At 38.3% G+C, this 15994-nt stretch overlaps 2 protein-coding genes across 3 annotated transcripts in view; both read left to right on the forward strand.

The window, feature by feature from the left end:
* The window catches only part of dhx9 (DEAH (Asp-Glu-Ala-His) box helicase 9), a 30302-nt gene extending 27112 nt beyond the window's left edge, over positions 1 to 3190 (forward strand). For both annotated transcript variants that reach the window (XM_008275693.1, XM_008275694.1), the window contains 5 exons: positions 102 to 229; positions 314 to 543; positions 1263 to 1378; positions 1655 to 1855; positions 2566 to 3190. In XM_008275693.1, the coding sequence (XP_008273915.1) occupies positions 102 to 229; positions 314 to 543; positions 1263 to 1378; positions 1655 to 1855; positions 2566 to 2953 (1063 nt within the window). In that variant the 3' untranslated portion in view covers positions 2954 to 3190. The remainder of the gene's footprint in view (positions 1 to 101; positions 230 to 313; positions 544 to 1262; positions 1379 to 1654; positions 1856 to 2565) is intronic.
* A 100-nt stretch (positions 3191 to 3290) lies between these two features.
* Positions 3291 to 15994, forward strand: part of lamc1 (laminin, gamma 1) — a 92892-nt gene continuing 80188 nt past the window's right edge. The window contains exon 1 of the mRNA XM_008275692.1: positions 3291 to 5329. Within this exon, the coding sequence (XP_008273914.1) occupies positions 4954 to 5329 (376 nt within the window). The 5' untranslated portion in view covers positions 3291 to 4953. The remainder of the gene's footprint in view (positions 5330 to 15994) is intronic.

Raw genomic sequence — 15994 nt, forward strand, 5'->3', positions numbered from 1 at the left:
TTAAAAAGAGTTTTTATCAAAGAAATTGACTGTTTGCTGTTTGTGTCATGATTGCAGCATCACGATTCTTGTTAATTATCCTAATTAATTATCGTTCTCAGGATCAACGGCGAGGAGGCAGAAGGTCGTTTCTGTGAACACAAACGTCTCAACATGTCGACTCTAAGGATGACCTGGGAGGCCAAAGTCCAGCTGAAGGAGATCCTTGTCAATGCCGGATTCCCTGAAGGTACCTGAACGCACCACTGGTTTGCTCTGATGGATGTAAATGTGACCGCTGAAGTGACCATCGCTGTTGTTGTTGTCCGTCAAGAGTGTTTGCTGACGCAGATGTTCAACACGGTGGGACCTGACAACAACCTGGACGTGGTGGTTTCTCTCCTGACCTTCGGCTCGTACCCCAACGTCTGCTACCACAAAGAGAAGAGGAAGATCCTGACCACGGAGGGACGCAATGCCCTCATCCACAAATCCTCCGTCAACTGTCCCTTCAGCAATCAGGACATGACATACCCGTCGCCGTTCTTCGTCTTTGGCGAGAAGGTGCGTTTCACATTTTTATCCCCTTTTCTACAACATTGAAATGGTGTTGTAGTGTTTTGTTCTCGAAATCTGTTTAACCCCACAATCTCTCTGGTTTTAAGACACGTCAACACAATTTAGGATTAAATAGATAATAATATTTACATATATTCGATTTTACAAATTTTATAAGAGTTTGTTGTTTGGTTTCCTGACTTTAAAAAAAAAAAAAAAAGGAAAGTCAGGAAAAATTTTTACATTTCAAAACTGTCTACCTGAACAGAGTTTTTTTTTGTTTTTTTTTAATACTACAAAACCAATGTCAGTTTTTTTTTCTTCCTGTTCCTGCTTTTACACCTAATTTCCTCTAAACTTTCCTCTTTATTTCCATTAAATTAGCTACAAATTTGCTGTAAATTACAAGAATATTTCCAAGAAATTTCTGTACACTTTGGAGCTAATTATCAGGCAATTGGACCTGTTTAACCCTCTTAACTCCAAGCAGTTTCTGTTTTTTTTTTTCCTTCTGTCACTTTTTTCCTCACTGTGGCTCATGATTCCCTGCAACATAAAGTCCTGCACCTCGATGGAAGCAGAACTCCATGAAGAAGGAGAGAACTCAGAAATTCACCAAAATTTTCTGGATTATAATGAGTAACTTACATCTGTCGGGCCTTTAGAGAAAGTTGCTGAAAGTGTGGAAACCTTGTTGTTCTACAGGTTTGTTGTTTATGTTTCAGATCCGAACCAGAGCGATTTCAGCCAAAGGCATGACTCTGGTCAGCCCTTTGCAGCTGCTTCTGTTCGCCTGCAAGAAGATCACGTCCAACGGAGAAATCGTGGAGCTCGACGACTGGTGAGGATCTGATCACAGCTCACCAGTGTTCGTATTATTGATTAATGTGCTTTTCAAATATTTATCGTTTCCTAAAATTGTTCACAAGCTGTGAATGTCCAACAGTTGATGTACGAAACCACGTTACCAGCAGATGGTTCCCGGTTTGATTCCAAGCCGGTTAACCAAAGAAATTCTTGGTGGCCTGAAATCATACTGACTGTCAGTGTCAGCGTCCTGGAAACTGCAGGATTTCAGTCCCAGAAGAAGTGAGTGTTGACTTTTCAATGTCTGCAGGATCAAACTGAGGATTCCTCATGATGTGGCGGGAGGCATCGCAGCTCTGCGGGCCGGACTGGAGGCTCTGGTGGTGGAAGTGACCAAAGACCCAGAATACATTAGCCAGATGGACCAAACCAACGAGAGGCTCCTGAATGTCATCAGGCACATCTCCAAACCATCAGCTGCCGGACTCAACCTGATGGTCAGCAACCACAGGTACGAACACACAGAGGACCAGATTCACATTATCCAACTCAAGACTGTTTTTGTACTGAACTATCAGCTCTGATCAGACCATAAAATGGCCCCAAAACATTACAAAGTGACCAAAATGTGAAACAGAAAAATTAAAAGATGTCATATAAAAATTATGTAATGCAAACTTATCAGAAAAAGAGGCAAAATGACCACAAAAAAAGTTGCCAGACTAAAACTATGATGAAAATATAACCCAGAAAGCTGCAAAATTACCCAAATGTAAAAAGTTACAAACTAAGACATGATACAAAATGACACAAAATGGTTTAAAAGAAATGTGACCACAAAAAAATTAAGGTTGCAAATTGAGCATTTAAAAGTTGTAAAACAAACACAAAATGACCACAAACAGTTGCAAAGCGACTATAAAAAGATGAAAGTTACCAAAATGACACAATATGATGCAAAACTACCACAAACATACAAAGCATGACAATAAAGTCACCAAAACAATATAAACTAAAAAGATAATGTAGAATTACCACAAAAGCATGCAAAGTGACCAAATGTGACCACGAGATGACAAACAAAATGTTGCAAGTTCACTGTTAAAAACTTACCATGAAAAGTTGCTAAAGAAACGCAAAAAGATGTCAGAAAATCACAACAGCTTTTGAAGAATGTGATTCTAAATAAAACTTAAAATCCTCTGTGGTGTTTCTGTGCAGGATGGGAGACGGCCCTCGACCCCCGAAGATGGCACGTTTTGATGGAGGAGGTGGAGGAGGTTACCAGGGAGGAGGAGGATACCGAGGAGGGGGAGGTTACAGAGGAGGATATAGGGGAGGTGGTGGTGGAGGGGGAGGCTACAGGGGAGGTGGCGGCTATGGAGGAGGAGGATACAGAGGTGGAGGAGGTTACAGAGGAGGAGGTGGATATGGAGGAGGAGGTGGATATGGAGGAGGAGGAGGTGGATATGGAGGAGGAGGAGGAGGTTATAGAGGGGGTGGAGGCTACAGAGGAGGAGGAGGATACTGTGGTGGGGGAGATGGGGGAGGATACAGGGGAGGGTATGGCGGAGGGGGAGGCAGGGGGGGATACAGGGGAGGATACTAACATCCCGACATCCTCCATCAGTAGTTGTAGTCTTCAGTTTAGTAACGTCACAAACCTTCTTCTCCTTGTTTGTTGTTGCTGTGTAGAGAAGTGAGTGTAAAGAGCAGCTGTTAGAATAAACATAAAGTTTGGGCTTCTGTAAATGTTTGGTCACATGTGAGTTTAACTGGAAGCTGTTTGTACTGATCACCTGTCAATATTGTTCAATAAATAAATCAATCTTTCTTTCTTTTTTTACATTTGTCATTTGTTTGGTTTCTTTCTTCTCTGGTGATTCTTCCCACAACTTCAATTCAGCACAAATACCTGTATAATATCTGAAAATGGCTGCAGGATTTTAAAAAAAAAGTAGTTTAACAATCATAAACTTTATATATGCACCACTTTTCTTCAAAATGCTACAAAGTGCTTCACAACAAAAAATAGAAATAAATCATGAAAATACTGCCAACAGACATGAGAACAAAAACAATAAACATCTCTGGTCAAATATGAAGTCAATGAAATATTCATTTTCTTAAATGAAGAAAAGTTTATTAGAGCATTTTGACTACTGAGTCACAATAAACACCAGCAGGTGGGGCTGTTGGATTTTTATTATGATTGTTGTTTTTCTTGTGTTGGTGTTGTTGTTGTTGTTGTTATTAGTATTATATATGGGTCCAAAAGGGACTATCAGATGAAAATCATTAAACAAATATACATTTGCATTAAAAATGAAGCAGTAAATACTGATGTAATAGAAGCACATAAAAATGAAATGTATGAATGAATAAATAAATAAATAAATAAAAAATACCAAGATAAATGATCATTTATTTATATTAACTGCAAAGTTTATTATTTAGTTGCAAATGTAGGTTGTGTTTTATTCATTGTGTTAATTTATTTACTCAATTTTATTTTGTTTATTTTTGAGTGTGTTATGCAGTATATTAGTTATATTTGAGTCACAACAGGATGTCTGAAAATAAAAATTATGACAATTTCATAATTTTCTTGGAAGTTTACATGCTATCAATGTTGAGAAAACGTTGTTTAGCTTTAGTGAGTATGTTTTTAAATATATTTGTTATGTTAAATGTTATGTTGTCCATATAGCTTCCTTATTTTGAGTATGTGATGCAGATTTGATTTGATATTGTAAATTTAAAAAAGTGATTATTATATTTAATTACAGTATTTCTATATATTACTCCTCTCAGTGTGCTGTCGAGTTTATTAGTTTTGTTTGAGCCTCGGCAGGATGTCTGAGGGTAAAAAGTTTTTTTTTTTTAATTAATTCAACTTAATGCAGTTGTTACATTCAAGTCAGGGTGCATTCAATCAACATCAGTACAGTGTATTATTATTGTCTGTTGTACTGCTCATACAGCATTCTAACAAGTATGATATAAAATCAAAAAAAGAGAAGAAAGCAGAACAGACAGAACAACCAACAAGAGGCACATATATAACAATGGACAAAGAACTCGTAAAGCAGCAACAAATCAAGGCAAATTAAAAAAAGCAAGGACTTACAGATACAGGTATACATTTTGTTTGCTTTTTAGTTCTTGTGAACCAGACATTTCGGTGATTTAAAGTAGCTGGTGAAGCTATTTATGAACCCAGTGAATGATGGAATACAACCTTTCCAAAAGTGTCCTGCTGAGATTTCCCTGGAAGTTTACGGAAGTGGCGGAGTGTCCTCTGCGCCGCAGAGCTGCGCAGTCGCGGACTGGGTGTAGTCTGGACCCCCGTCTTTTCCTGCCGGAGTTTGTTGCATGGCGGCGGCGGAGGACACAAAGAACTGAGGCCGAGCGCAGATCGTCACACAGCAGCAGCAGCACAGCCGGGAGAAGAGCTGCGGACGCGGCCTGGAACGAACGAACCGCCGCTGCTGAGATTTCCCGCATGTTTCACTGGGAGTTGGGCCAATCTGCCGCTAACTGGAGAGTTGCCGCAAACTTCGGACGAGTTGACGGAGCGTTCGAGTCGGAGTTTTCAGGGCTGAAAAAATGCCGAGTTTGATCCGGGCTCTGGTGGCTTGGAGCTGGGTGGCGGCGGTGTGTGTCCGCGCTGCCATGGACGAATGTTCGGACGAGCAGGGCCGACCGCAGCGCTGCATGCCCGAGTTTGTCAACGCCGCGTTCAACGTGACGGTGGTGGCGACCAACACCTGCGGCTCTCCGCCCGAGGAGTACTGCGTCCAGACGGGCGCCACCGGCGTCACCAAGTCTTGCCACATCTGCGACGCCCGGGACCCCCGGAACCACCACAGCGCCGTGTACCTGACCGACTACAACCAGCAGCAGGACACCACCTGGTGGCAGAGCCAGACCATGCTGGCGGGCATCCAGTACCCGAACTCCATCAACCTCACCCTGCACCTCGGTAAGATCACAGTCCCTTCTCCCCGCTGACGCCGAACCCCCTTGAAAAAACTCACAATTTAAAGTTTTTCTCACTCCCTGCTAAAAACGGCGACTTGAAACGAAACAAACACACAGGTGCACAAATCTGAAGGTGCCGGTCTTTTATTCGGCACACACAAACACCTTCAAAACACACTTTCCGACAAAAAATAAAAAATAAAATCCCACATAATGAGTCGCTTCAGTGCAGCTCAACGAGCAGCAGCTGCTCGAAGGTGTTACGCCAGTTGAAGCCTTAAGTCGCAGCTCTTAGCTTTGTCTTTGGTGGTTGTTTGCTGAATAAAAGTTTATGTTGTTAAAATCCCCAAAAGAACGTGTTTTGTAGTAAGATCTCAGCGTGATTGTAAAGTGGAAAGAAAACGTACAATGTGAGGAATTTTCTATGGAGTTTAGTGAGACTTTTTTGTTTTGGGCTGTAAGAGGGGGAAATGACCTTTAAATAGCAAGACACATGATTTTGCTTCGTTTTTGAGTACAAAGCAACATTTCTGGACTATTTTTTGAACAAAATCACGTTGGATATCTTGACTACAGCCCTGTACGGTCTATGTACTTGCCTTTTCTGGAGCTTTCCGTTCCTTCCTCCGGCCTTATCTTGTTTAAAAGAAGTGACTTTGACCTGATTTAAATGTTTGCTAAAGTGATTGCTTCCTGAATCACAGCTTGTGTTGTTAAATTTCAAAGAAATTGTGCCCTGATATTCAAGCATAATTGCAAACTGGAGGAAAAAACTTTACATTGTTTGACTTTTATGTTTGATATGAGTTTGGTAGAAGTTTGTGTATCTTAAATTTGACCTTTTCTGATTTGAAATAAACATAACATGTGTTTTTAAACAGAAAGAAACGTGATTTTGCTTCAGATATGAGCCCTAGCTGTATTTTTAAACTGTTAGTGAACAAAACAATGGCTCAGATCCGGATTGCTGCCCTGCGATGTCCATTTACTGGCTTTTTTCTGGAGCTGTCAGTCGCAGCTCATTGTCTTCTCTTTGAAGTTGTTGTGTCCCGACTTAAAGTATTGAAAGGATTGAAAGTTGTGCCATGAGATGTTGGTGCAACTGTAAACTAGAAGGAGAAACTTTCAATTGGAGGAAATTTCAATGGAGTTTGGTGTTTTGGGTCAAAGACATGAAGAGCATCGTTGAAGTTTTTTTCATTATTGGATGTTCAAGCTGGAAATCGGTGATGTAACCTGGAAACTTTGGGGATGAGTGATTCTGACTGCCGGCGGTGCAGCATGGAGGACATAGTTTTCATTGTTGGGGGAGGAGTGTCGTCTGATGGGGGTTGCAGCTATTTTCTGACCTGACTGCAGGGTCAGCCTCCCACAGTTCCTGCTGAGCCTCCATCACTTTACGATTTCCAGTGTTTGCTCTGCAGCTCCAAGGTGTGAAGTCGGCAGCCTGATGTCCCGATGCCTCTAAATGCATCGTCCCAACTGTGGATTCAGATGATAATTTACTGCTTTTGTGACTGTAAGCTTAAATATTTGAGTGTAATTCTGCAGGTTGGACAGACAAAGAACTTATTGACTGATTCATCTTACAAGTTAACGCTTAAATTTAAGTAATGAATTAAAGAAAAATGACATTTTCTGTTGAATCCTCCGAAAATTGCAGACTTTGGTTGGGGATGACCAAGCCCAGTCTTGGTTTGATGGGACTTACTGGCTTTTTTTGAAACTTTCCGTCACGTCTCTTGGTCCTTCTTACACTGTTTGCTTTTATTAAACTAAAAAAATCTAATATCATCCTGTTAGTCTGCTGATGAAGGCCATGACATGAAATGTAGTAAGTGGACTTTGAGTTAAGAATTAGTTCTGTGATACTTCTGCCGTCATTTAGTTTTTCGTTAGTTACAGTAATTGTTGAGCAGATTGACATAAAACTTACTGATAATCCTGAGTATTGTCTTCTTTGTCCTGAATGTAACTTTAGATTGTTAAAACTACAAACATATCAATCAAATCTGGAGAAAAACTTGAAATTAGATTATTTCTATCTATCTTTGGTGAGATTTTCTGTTGCTTAGATCAATATATATATATATATATAAAGTGAAGTTTGGTCAGGCTTTTGCATGCTTGCTTAAGTAGGAAATGACCCTAAACAGTAAGAAGCATGGTTTTATTTTCCACCTGAGTATAAACTAAATATTCTGTTCTGTTAGGATCCAGACTGCATCTCCTCAAAGTCCAGTTACTGGCCTTTTCTGGAGCTTTCAGTTACAGCTCATGGTCTTTTCTTTGGTGAAGTGATTGTTTTTTGTTGCAGAAATACAAATAAGATCAAATGTTGTGTTGCAGAATTGAAACTTAATTGCTAACTTGGAAGAAAACTTAAAACTCGAAGATATTTCTATTGAGTTTGGTGAGACTTTTGTTTTTTCTTAACTCTCATAAAACAAACATAAAATAACCCTAAACTAAGAAACACAACTCTTTAGACATTTTGAGGTTTTGGACTGTTGGTGGAACAAATGAAGACGAGAAATCGTCCCCTCAGATTGTCGTGAACCGATTTAAAGATTGATGGAATGGAAGCTTCTCTGCAGCTCTGCCAGCAGCCGTGTTGGTTTTCTCGGCACTGCGACTCGGCCTTTTAAAAATACCTGTCTATTTCTGAAGCCGGAGGCCTCCAGCGGCAGCAGCTCCACTGTTTTTAACAGTGCTTGACATTCCTGAGGGGTTCAGTCATGCTGCTGCTCCGTGGCCTCAGGTGCTGAGCTGCGATTAGAGCTGCAGCCTCGCTTTCACATGGAAATGCAGTTAATTACACGCTGAGTTTTCTGCGCTGCGGGCACTGCTGCCTTCATTGCTGCTTGCCGCATAATTAGAGCTCAGCTTCGCTCTGCTGCTTTCAGGTGTGAGGAGACGGATCATCTGATTTCATTCAGGTGGTTTTAAAGCTCGTATTTTAAGGATGAAGCGAACGTCTCAGCGGAAGTCATGTAAACTAGAAAAGACTTCTGTGTAATGGCAACCGAAGGTGAACATGTTTGAGTTTTCTGCTGTTAGTCGATAAATACGTTATGTTGGACTCGTTTTATGCAGTTTTTTTTTTCATGTTTCAAAATGATTAATCAATAAACTAACCAGTAAGGAATCTCTGAAAGTATCTCCATCAGCATCCAAATATGAAACTTTAATCCTCAGGACTTGTAAACCTGCCAGCAGCTTTCAAAGGCAAGTTGTCGTTATAAAATTATGAAAGTTGCACAATTTATCAGCTAGAAATTGTAAAAACACAAAGAATCATTAGATATTTGATTCTGCTCTGTAAAGCACTTTGAAATACAGTATAGTATGAAAAGCGCTTTAGAAATAAAGATTGATTGAGATTGATTGATATTTAACATTCTATTGCGCAGATTCATCAGGATAAACAACCAAATCAAAACTTATAATCATCATATTTCATCAAAGTCGCTGAATTCCATTTCTCATTTAAAGATTCACCAAAAATAAATCGTTTACTTGAACCAGATTCTGTATAAAACAAAACATTTTGAGTTTTTTTGCGCAACTGTGAAACCCACCGAGACTCAGCTGCCACCAGGAGTCACATGACAACAAAATCTGGACTTTATGCAGTGAAAAATGAGTCCACAGTGAGGAAAAATGAGACCAGAGAGAAAAAAAACAAGCAAAAAAAAAAAACGGCCAAACATGAGTTAAAGTCATATTTCTGATGCTACCGTGCAAATTTCTTTTGCAGAGTCTTCTGGTTTGTATCTTTCCAGAAGGAGCTGTGTGACTGTTGAAGAGTTTGTTGAGTTTCATGTTTGCAGTTGGAAGAGGTTGTTTCCGATCGATCTGTTCCTGTTTAGACTAATCCAAATATTTAGTTGTTCTCAGCCGCCATCATTTTTCACTTCAAGCGAAACAGTCGAGCTGATGTGTTTTTATTTCCGCCTCTGCTATAACTCAGTGTTTATGTGATGTAACGTCATGTTTGTCACTATAACTTCAACTAAGGATTATTTATTGTTGATTTTGTTATGTTGATTACTTTCTGCGCTATTAGATCAGTTGTTTGGTCTCTTAAATGTCTGAAAATGTCAGAAAATGGTGCAAAAAATGTCCACAACTCAAAGATATTCAGTTTGCCATTACAGAGGAGGAAAGAAACCAGAAAATATTCACATTTAAGAAGCTTCAACCAGAGAATTCAAACATTTTTCTTCTTAAAAAATTACTCCAGCTGATTCATTGATGATTAAAGTAGCTGCTGATTTAATTTACCAATTGACAACTAATCAAATCTATTTGTGACATATTTTAGGAATCATTTTGGGTAATTCTTTAAAAGAAAGTACACTAAACAGTTCATGTTTCAGCTTCTCAAATGTGAAATTTTGCTGCTTTTGTTTGTTGAATGTAACGTTAAAGTGAAAAATTGTTGACTTAATCTTAAAAAAGCAAGGCATCACTGTGAGATATGAAAGAAAAAACAGGCTCATATTGCTGCTTTAGAGCTGCAACCATTAATTTATTCACAACTATTGAATAATTTGGCAACTGTTATGATAACTGAGTTATAAGTTAAATTTTTTAAGATGAAAAAAAGTCAAATTTTACTTAAGTGTGAATATTTTTTGTTTTCTTTCATGTACTATGACAGGAAACTGAACACATTTAGGATGTTGACAAAACATTTGTGTTGTTAATTTTTCGCCATTTTGTAACTTTTTATGGACCATAAACTTAACTCATGTATAATCTTTACACTAAATGACACTTTTTTAGTTGGCATGCTTTTTCCTTTTTTGCAAAACTACAGAAAACAAAGTCATCCAAACACAAGCTGCTGGAACAAATCTGCAGTCTCAGAAAATTTTGTCTAAAAATAGTAAAAAGGTGAATGAAGTTGGAACTGTGAGTTTAAACAATGACGTTCGATCTTTGAGGTGTGACTGTGAACCACTGACACCGGGACGTGATTTAAAGTCATTATTTTTATTAAGAAGTTGTTTTAAAAGCACATTTTATACAGCAGTATTTCACACCAAAGTAAATTTAAGTAAAACCAGAATATGGCTGGTGTTAAGAACTTACCAAACCAGTTTAAATATTGGGGTTAAGACCTGATAATGTTATATATTGTGGATATTTACCTGAATAATTTGCATATTGAGCATTTAAACTGTACACAACTTATATAAGGTACGACTTTACCTGACTTTGATGCACAGTCATGCTGAAAATCTACATCTTTGATAGTCCTGGAGATTAACCCAATTACTGAAATTACAAATATATATATATATATAAAAGAACCCAACAAATCTGAGGATTCTCGACTCGTCGGAGCAGCTGGCAGGTTTCCCTCCTGGAGGTTTTTATTTGTGTGTCCGTGGAGCTGCAACTTTAATCTTAGGAAGCCTGATGTGTTTGTAGAGCTCAGATCTTCCAGCGTTTGAAGTGTATCAGGAAGGCGACGTGTCCTGACTTGACTGAGCAGCGTCGAGGCTGAAGGCGACATGAAAGAGCCACAAAGAAGAAAACCTGCAAATGGACGAGCGGAGGCCTCCGTTATTATTCTGGATCCAACCAGCCTTTGGGCCTGATGGTCTCTGCTGGTTTTCCTTGTTCTCTCAGCAGAATAATCTCATAAAAAGTTCACAGACATCTGTCAAAGTGGATTATATGTTGGTACAGAGACTCGTTTTGACCCTCTGAAGCTCAAAACCTCCTGACGGGTTAAAAAGCATCTTAGCTTTAAGGAAATTTTACAGAAATGACCTGATTTGTCAGCTGAAAGCTGTAAAAACTGAATTAATCTTTGGATTTTCAACTTTCAGAATTTAAACTGTAAAGAAATATGTTTTCAGAACAGTAATATTCCTGCAGCTGATGCACCAACATATACTTTAAAATGAAGGAAAATAATCGTTTCATTAAAATAAATTCAATAAAATCAACTTAGTGTTGTTTTTTTGTGATTGATGGCACTTTTACTGTGTCAAACTGAACAGAACACATTTTTTGTTCTCCCTCCTTCTAGTCATGATTCTGCTGTTTCCATAGATGTTCAGGATTTTATGTTGCAGTGAAAAACGAGCCCACAGCGGTTAAAAACGTGACGGGAGCCGAGGGTTGACGTCTTATTAGCAGTGAACCTCCAGCAGCTGCTGGAAGCTTCCTGTTAAAATGACTGTTTGTGCTGCAGCAGCTGATCCGTCAGACGTCTGAGCCCAAACAAATGTAGCCAATAATGCGTTGGCGAGTCTGACAGGAAGCGCGGACGCAGCAGTGCAGTGTGGGAAAACCCTGGTTCCCAACCCCGCCATCAAAAGCCCGGTTTTTCTTCTTCTTCGTCTGGAGTGGCCAGCTGTTGCAAATTATACCAATGTGAGGGAGGAGAGGGTGAGGCGGGGAGGGGGGGGGGGCATCTAGTCCGGACTCATTGTTTAGTGTCTCAGGAATGAGCTCAGCGTGGGAACCTGAACGGGGGAGATTATTAGAGCTGCACAGCTGGACGGTGGCCGTGGAAACGACTGCAGCTGATGAGAGAGACCCTGAAAAACCCTCGATTCCCCCGACGCTGCTCCTGCTGCAAGTCAGAGTCAAACACTCTGTCAGCTTCAGTAAATTAAAACGGTACGAAATACTGTAAAATAACAGAAAATAATAGTGAAGTAAAAAGACAGTGGTGAAACAGTAGTAAAATAACTTTTTTCACAAATACATTTGAAGTTTTTTGGCTTTTTGGTACTTACTGAAGTATATTTAAAAATTAAAAAAACATTGAACTGACCTGTTTTATATAAGACAGTAGATATATTTATAAAAGATATGTATATAGATGAAAACTGTAATTTGACAGCTTGTCAACTTTAATAAATATTTTATGCTGATGAAAACTGACCAAAAGTTTTGTAGTGAAAATGTCTAATTTATTCAGAAATTAGGATCTTTTTGTGTTAAAGTATCTAATTAAAAAGAATTATTCTTTTGAACTTACATTTTACAGTTTTGTCTGTTAAAAAACAAAAAATGTGACATTGTGATCAATTTGTGAATGTATATTTAGATCTGGTTTCTCAAAAAAGAAGTATGCTTATTCGCGGTTACAGTATTTAGATTTTATTTTACACTGGACATGTAAATTCACCTTTTATTTTGTAATTTCATTTTTGTGTTTTTCAGAAATACAGTCGATATCAGTAAAACTAAAAAAAAAAAAGACAAAAACTTTTGTAAAATTAAGTAGTTTGTTTTTGTTTGTTTTGTTTGCAATCTAAACCTAAAATCATGACATTTCTTTTAAATCAGTTTATTCTACATGTCTCTTTTAAAATTTTGCAAAAAATAAACCGTTTGCTGCAACTCGATTTTACTGAAAACTAGAAAAATCTCTCTTTGGTACAAATGTGAAGACATGACTGACTTAACTGTGACTGACAGCCATGTGAAAAAATGTAGGGAGTTTTTATTTGTTTTAAAAAATGTATCTTTGTAAATTAATGAAAGAAATGCAGCTTTGCATTTTTCTGTATTTTTCTCTCTAACAGAGAAAACCTTTACACTGAAGCTCTGAGGATGTTTGGAAACTTCAAACCTCAGAGCTGCAGCAGCAGGATTTTATTTTGTAGGAGCTCAGAGAAGATTCTCGTGTTTCTTTGTTTTTTGTTTTTGCCTTTTGAGGAATTCGGGGATATTTGGCCTCCATGTGGAGACTTCAAAGAGCTGCTCAGGTAGTGAAGCGAGTAACGAACCTCTCAGACAGTCAGAGTGAGTCCAGCTGTTTCCACGTGACGCTCAGGCAGCTCGTCTCTAAGGAAGCGCAAAATCAAACCAAGTTTCAGAAACTAATCCAAGCCCTGGAACAGTAGCTCAGTCGCTTAATTATTTAATAATAACTCAATACTTACATTTATAGCTCCTTTATTGTGAATATGATTATGAATTTTATATAATTATGAATTCTGAAAATATTTATAATTTTTCCTCACTGTGGCTCATTTTTCACTGCAGTATAAACTCCTGCAGAGCAACTGTGAAGGAGGAAGGAGCATACCACAAAAATGGATAAATTAATTATCATTTGCATTAAAACTTATATGCATGCCTTACATGCATGTTTATCAGTGGTTTTTATATTTATTAGAGATTCAGTGTGGAGAGTGGTGAGAAAGAAATCAACCTGTGCACAGATGCAGGTTTTTAAAAGTTGTTTGCTGCAGACTTCCGTCCTTTCAGAAGCTACGAACCCTGATGTTGCTTTAACTTTTAAAACCAGGCGAGAAGGTGTTGAGAAGTTGCAGCCACACCTGTAACCACGATCTGTTAGAATCCGTCCAGACGCTCAGATATCTCTGTAACCTTGAAGCTTGCAGCCATCGACACATGAACCTGGCTGGCATCTCGACTGCAGGTCAAGGTGACTTGACTGCTGAGCGCTGAGTCAGATAAGACTGAAACCTGCAGCGGCTGAAACACTCTGAAAATAAAGCTTTTTACATGAGCTGCTTTCTCCCCGCACAGCTTCGTTTTAACTCCAATTTAAAGATATTTCACAAAAGATAAAGCAAACACTTACCCGACTCGTTGTCTTTAATTGGACCCTCATTTAATCCTCGTTTTGAAAATGAAGCAGAAAAAGTTTGTCCTTATTGCTGCTTAGAAATTTTCATCCCAGATATTTTTCCTTCTTATTTGTTCAAGTCAGCAGTTCTTTTTTCTTTTCTTTTTTTTTTTTTTTTTTAAATCAGGCACCAACAACAATTGGAGAAGTTGTGAATTAATGTTTTTCCTTAGTCTTTTTTTTTTTTCCAGCTTATTAAGTTTTTTTTATCTCTTAGTTGATAAACCTCCCGAACTGGTGGGTTTGAAAAGCAGGTTTACTTTTAAAATATCACCAAAATGCTGCCATTTATCTTGGATAGCAACTGTAAAAATGGAAAAAAAATCCTCAGATTTCAAACTTTCAGACTATCCTTACATCTTGAAAATTAAACAACATACTCTGTACATTTTCAACTTTCTGATTATACTTTAATGTATCATCTGTGACACGCTTCCATCTATACAAGTTGTCACTTTATTCTACGTTTTTGATTTAAAAATTTACCAAAAATAAGCTGTTTGCTTTATCCCGATTCTGTAAAAAGCAAAAAACTGTGCTCTCCTCAACGCATCTGAAAAACCATGATTGATTCAGCTGTGATCAACAGTTGTGACAAAAATTCAGAGGGTTTTCAGATGAACTGCAGGCACTGTCTACACAGAGCACAGAGAAGACAAGTATGGAAACAATAAAAAATGTAAATATTCATCTTTTTTTCCAGGAATGGTAAAACCTCAAGGCACTTGGGAAAATGTTGCATATGTTGATTGCAGGTTTGTGTCTAAAGGTTTGAACTAATAATGAGGAGAAATAACAAAATCTAAGCTTAAAATTGTCACTTTTTTTTTTCAAAAATCACTTTTTTGAACATGTGTTATTTAAAATTTGCCAAAAAAATAACTGTTGGCTTCAATCAGATTCTGTGAAAACCAAAAATTTCTGTTGATCTTGGCGCTGACCTGATGCCATGGCTGACTCAGCTGCGACCAGCAGTCACATGACAAGAATTCAATTTTCAGTAGTTTTTTATTTTTATTTTTGTAAATTAAACAAGTAATTTATGTCATTCTAACTGTAGTATTCAGCTCAGAAGACATTTCTGAGTTCTCTCTTCTTCGCGGTTGTTCTGTTTCCATTGAGGTGCAGGACTTTATATTGCAGTGAAAGATTAGCCACAGTGAGTGAAAATGTGACAGGAATTAAAAATGCCCAGAACCTACTTGGACTTTAGATTGTTGATGGAATTTTGTTTCTGTTTGATCAGCTGTGGTTCGTGCCGTCAGATTTCTCGTTGGAGTTTCGGTCTCCAGTCGTGTGTTTCAGGCTAAGTCTCAGTTTGTTTTAAGGCTTCAGTCGTCGTTGCGTCTTTGTTGTGAAGCAGTTGGTGCTTTCAGTCAAACAACTTTGCTTCCTGTCGGAGGGACGTCGTCACTTTGTTGTGAGATTCCTGTCTGAGCAGCCGGTTGACGAACCTCAGAGTGAAACCTTCAGGGCTGCAAGGAACGAATATTTTCACCATCACTGAATCTGCTTTTGTCGTTAATACCTGTTCATGGGTCGTACCGGGGTTCCCAGATTTGACATTTTTAACCCAAACTTAGAAATAAAATCCTTGCATTTTCAAGATTTTGATTGTGACTCTGTCTTTCAAACCCTTTAATTTTTCAGCCAGTACTAAAAACTCTGCAAATATTCTCAGGGTTGCCATTAGACAGTCATTTATGGCGAGGCAAGGCAGGTTTATTATAGCACAGTTTGTACCCGAGGAAATTCAAAGTGCTTCACACAAAACTATAAGAAGACAGATCAAGTCAATCCACAAAACATAAACACAATCATTAATTAATTACATTAAAAGCAAAGAGACAGATAAAATCATCCATTTAAGCATAAATATAATCATTCATTTGAAGAGTACATATAAAATACTTTCAGCTGTTATGGATTAATCTTTGTCAGTGATATGTCAGAAAATGCCAGAAAACATCTTTTAATGTGTTTTTTTTTTTGGTCCAACAAACCCAATCAGATTTAGGTTATTGTCACATTTGA

This window comes from Stegastes partitus, unplaced genomic scaffold (genome assembly GCF_000690725.1).
Source record: "Stegastes partitus isolate 25-593 unplaced genomic scaffold, Stegastes_partitus-1.0.2 Scaffold57, whole genome shotgun sequence".
Lineage (NCBI taxonomy): Eukaryota > Metazoa > Chordata > Actinopteri > Pomacentridae > Stegastes > Stegastes partitus.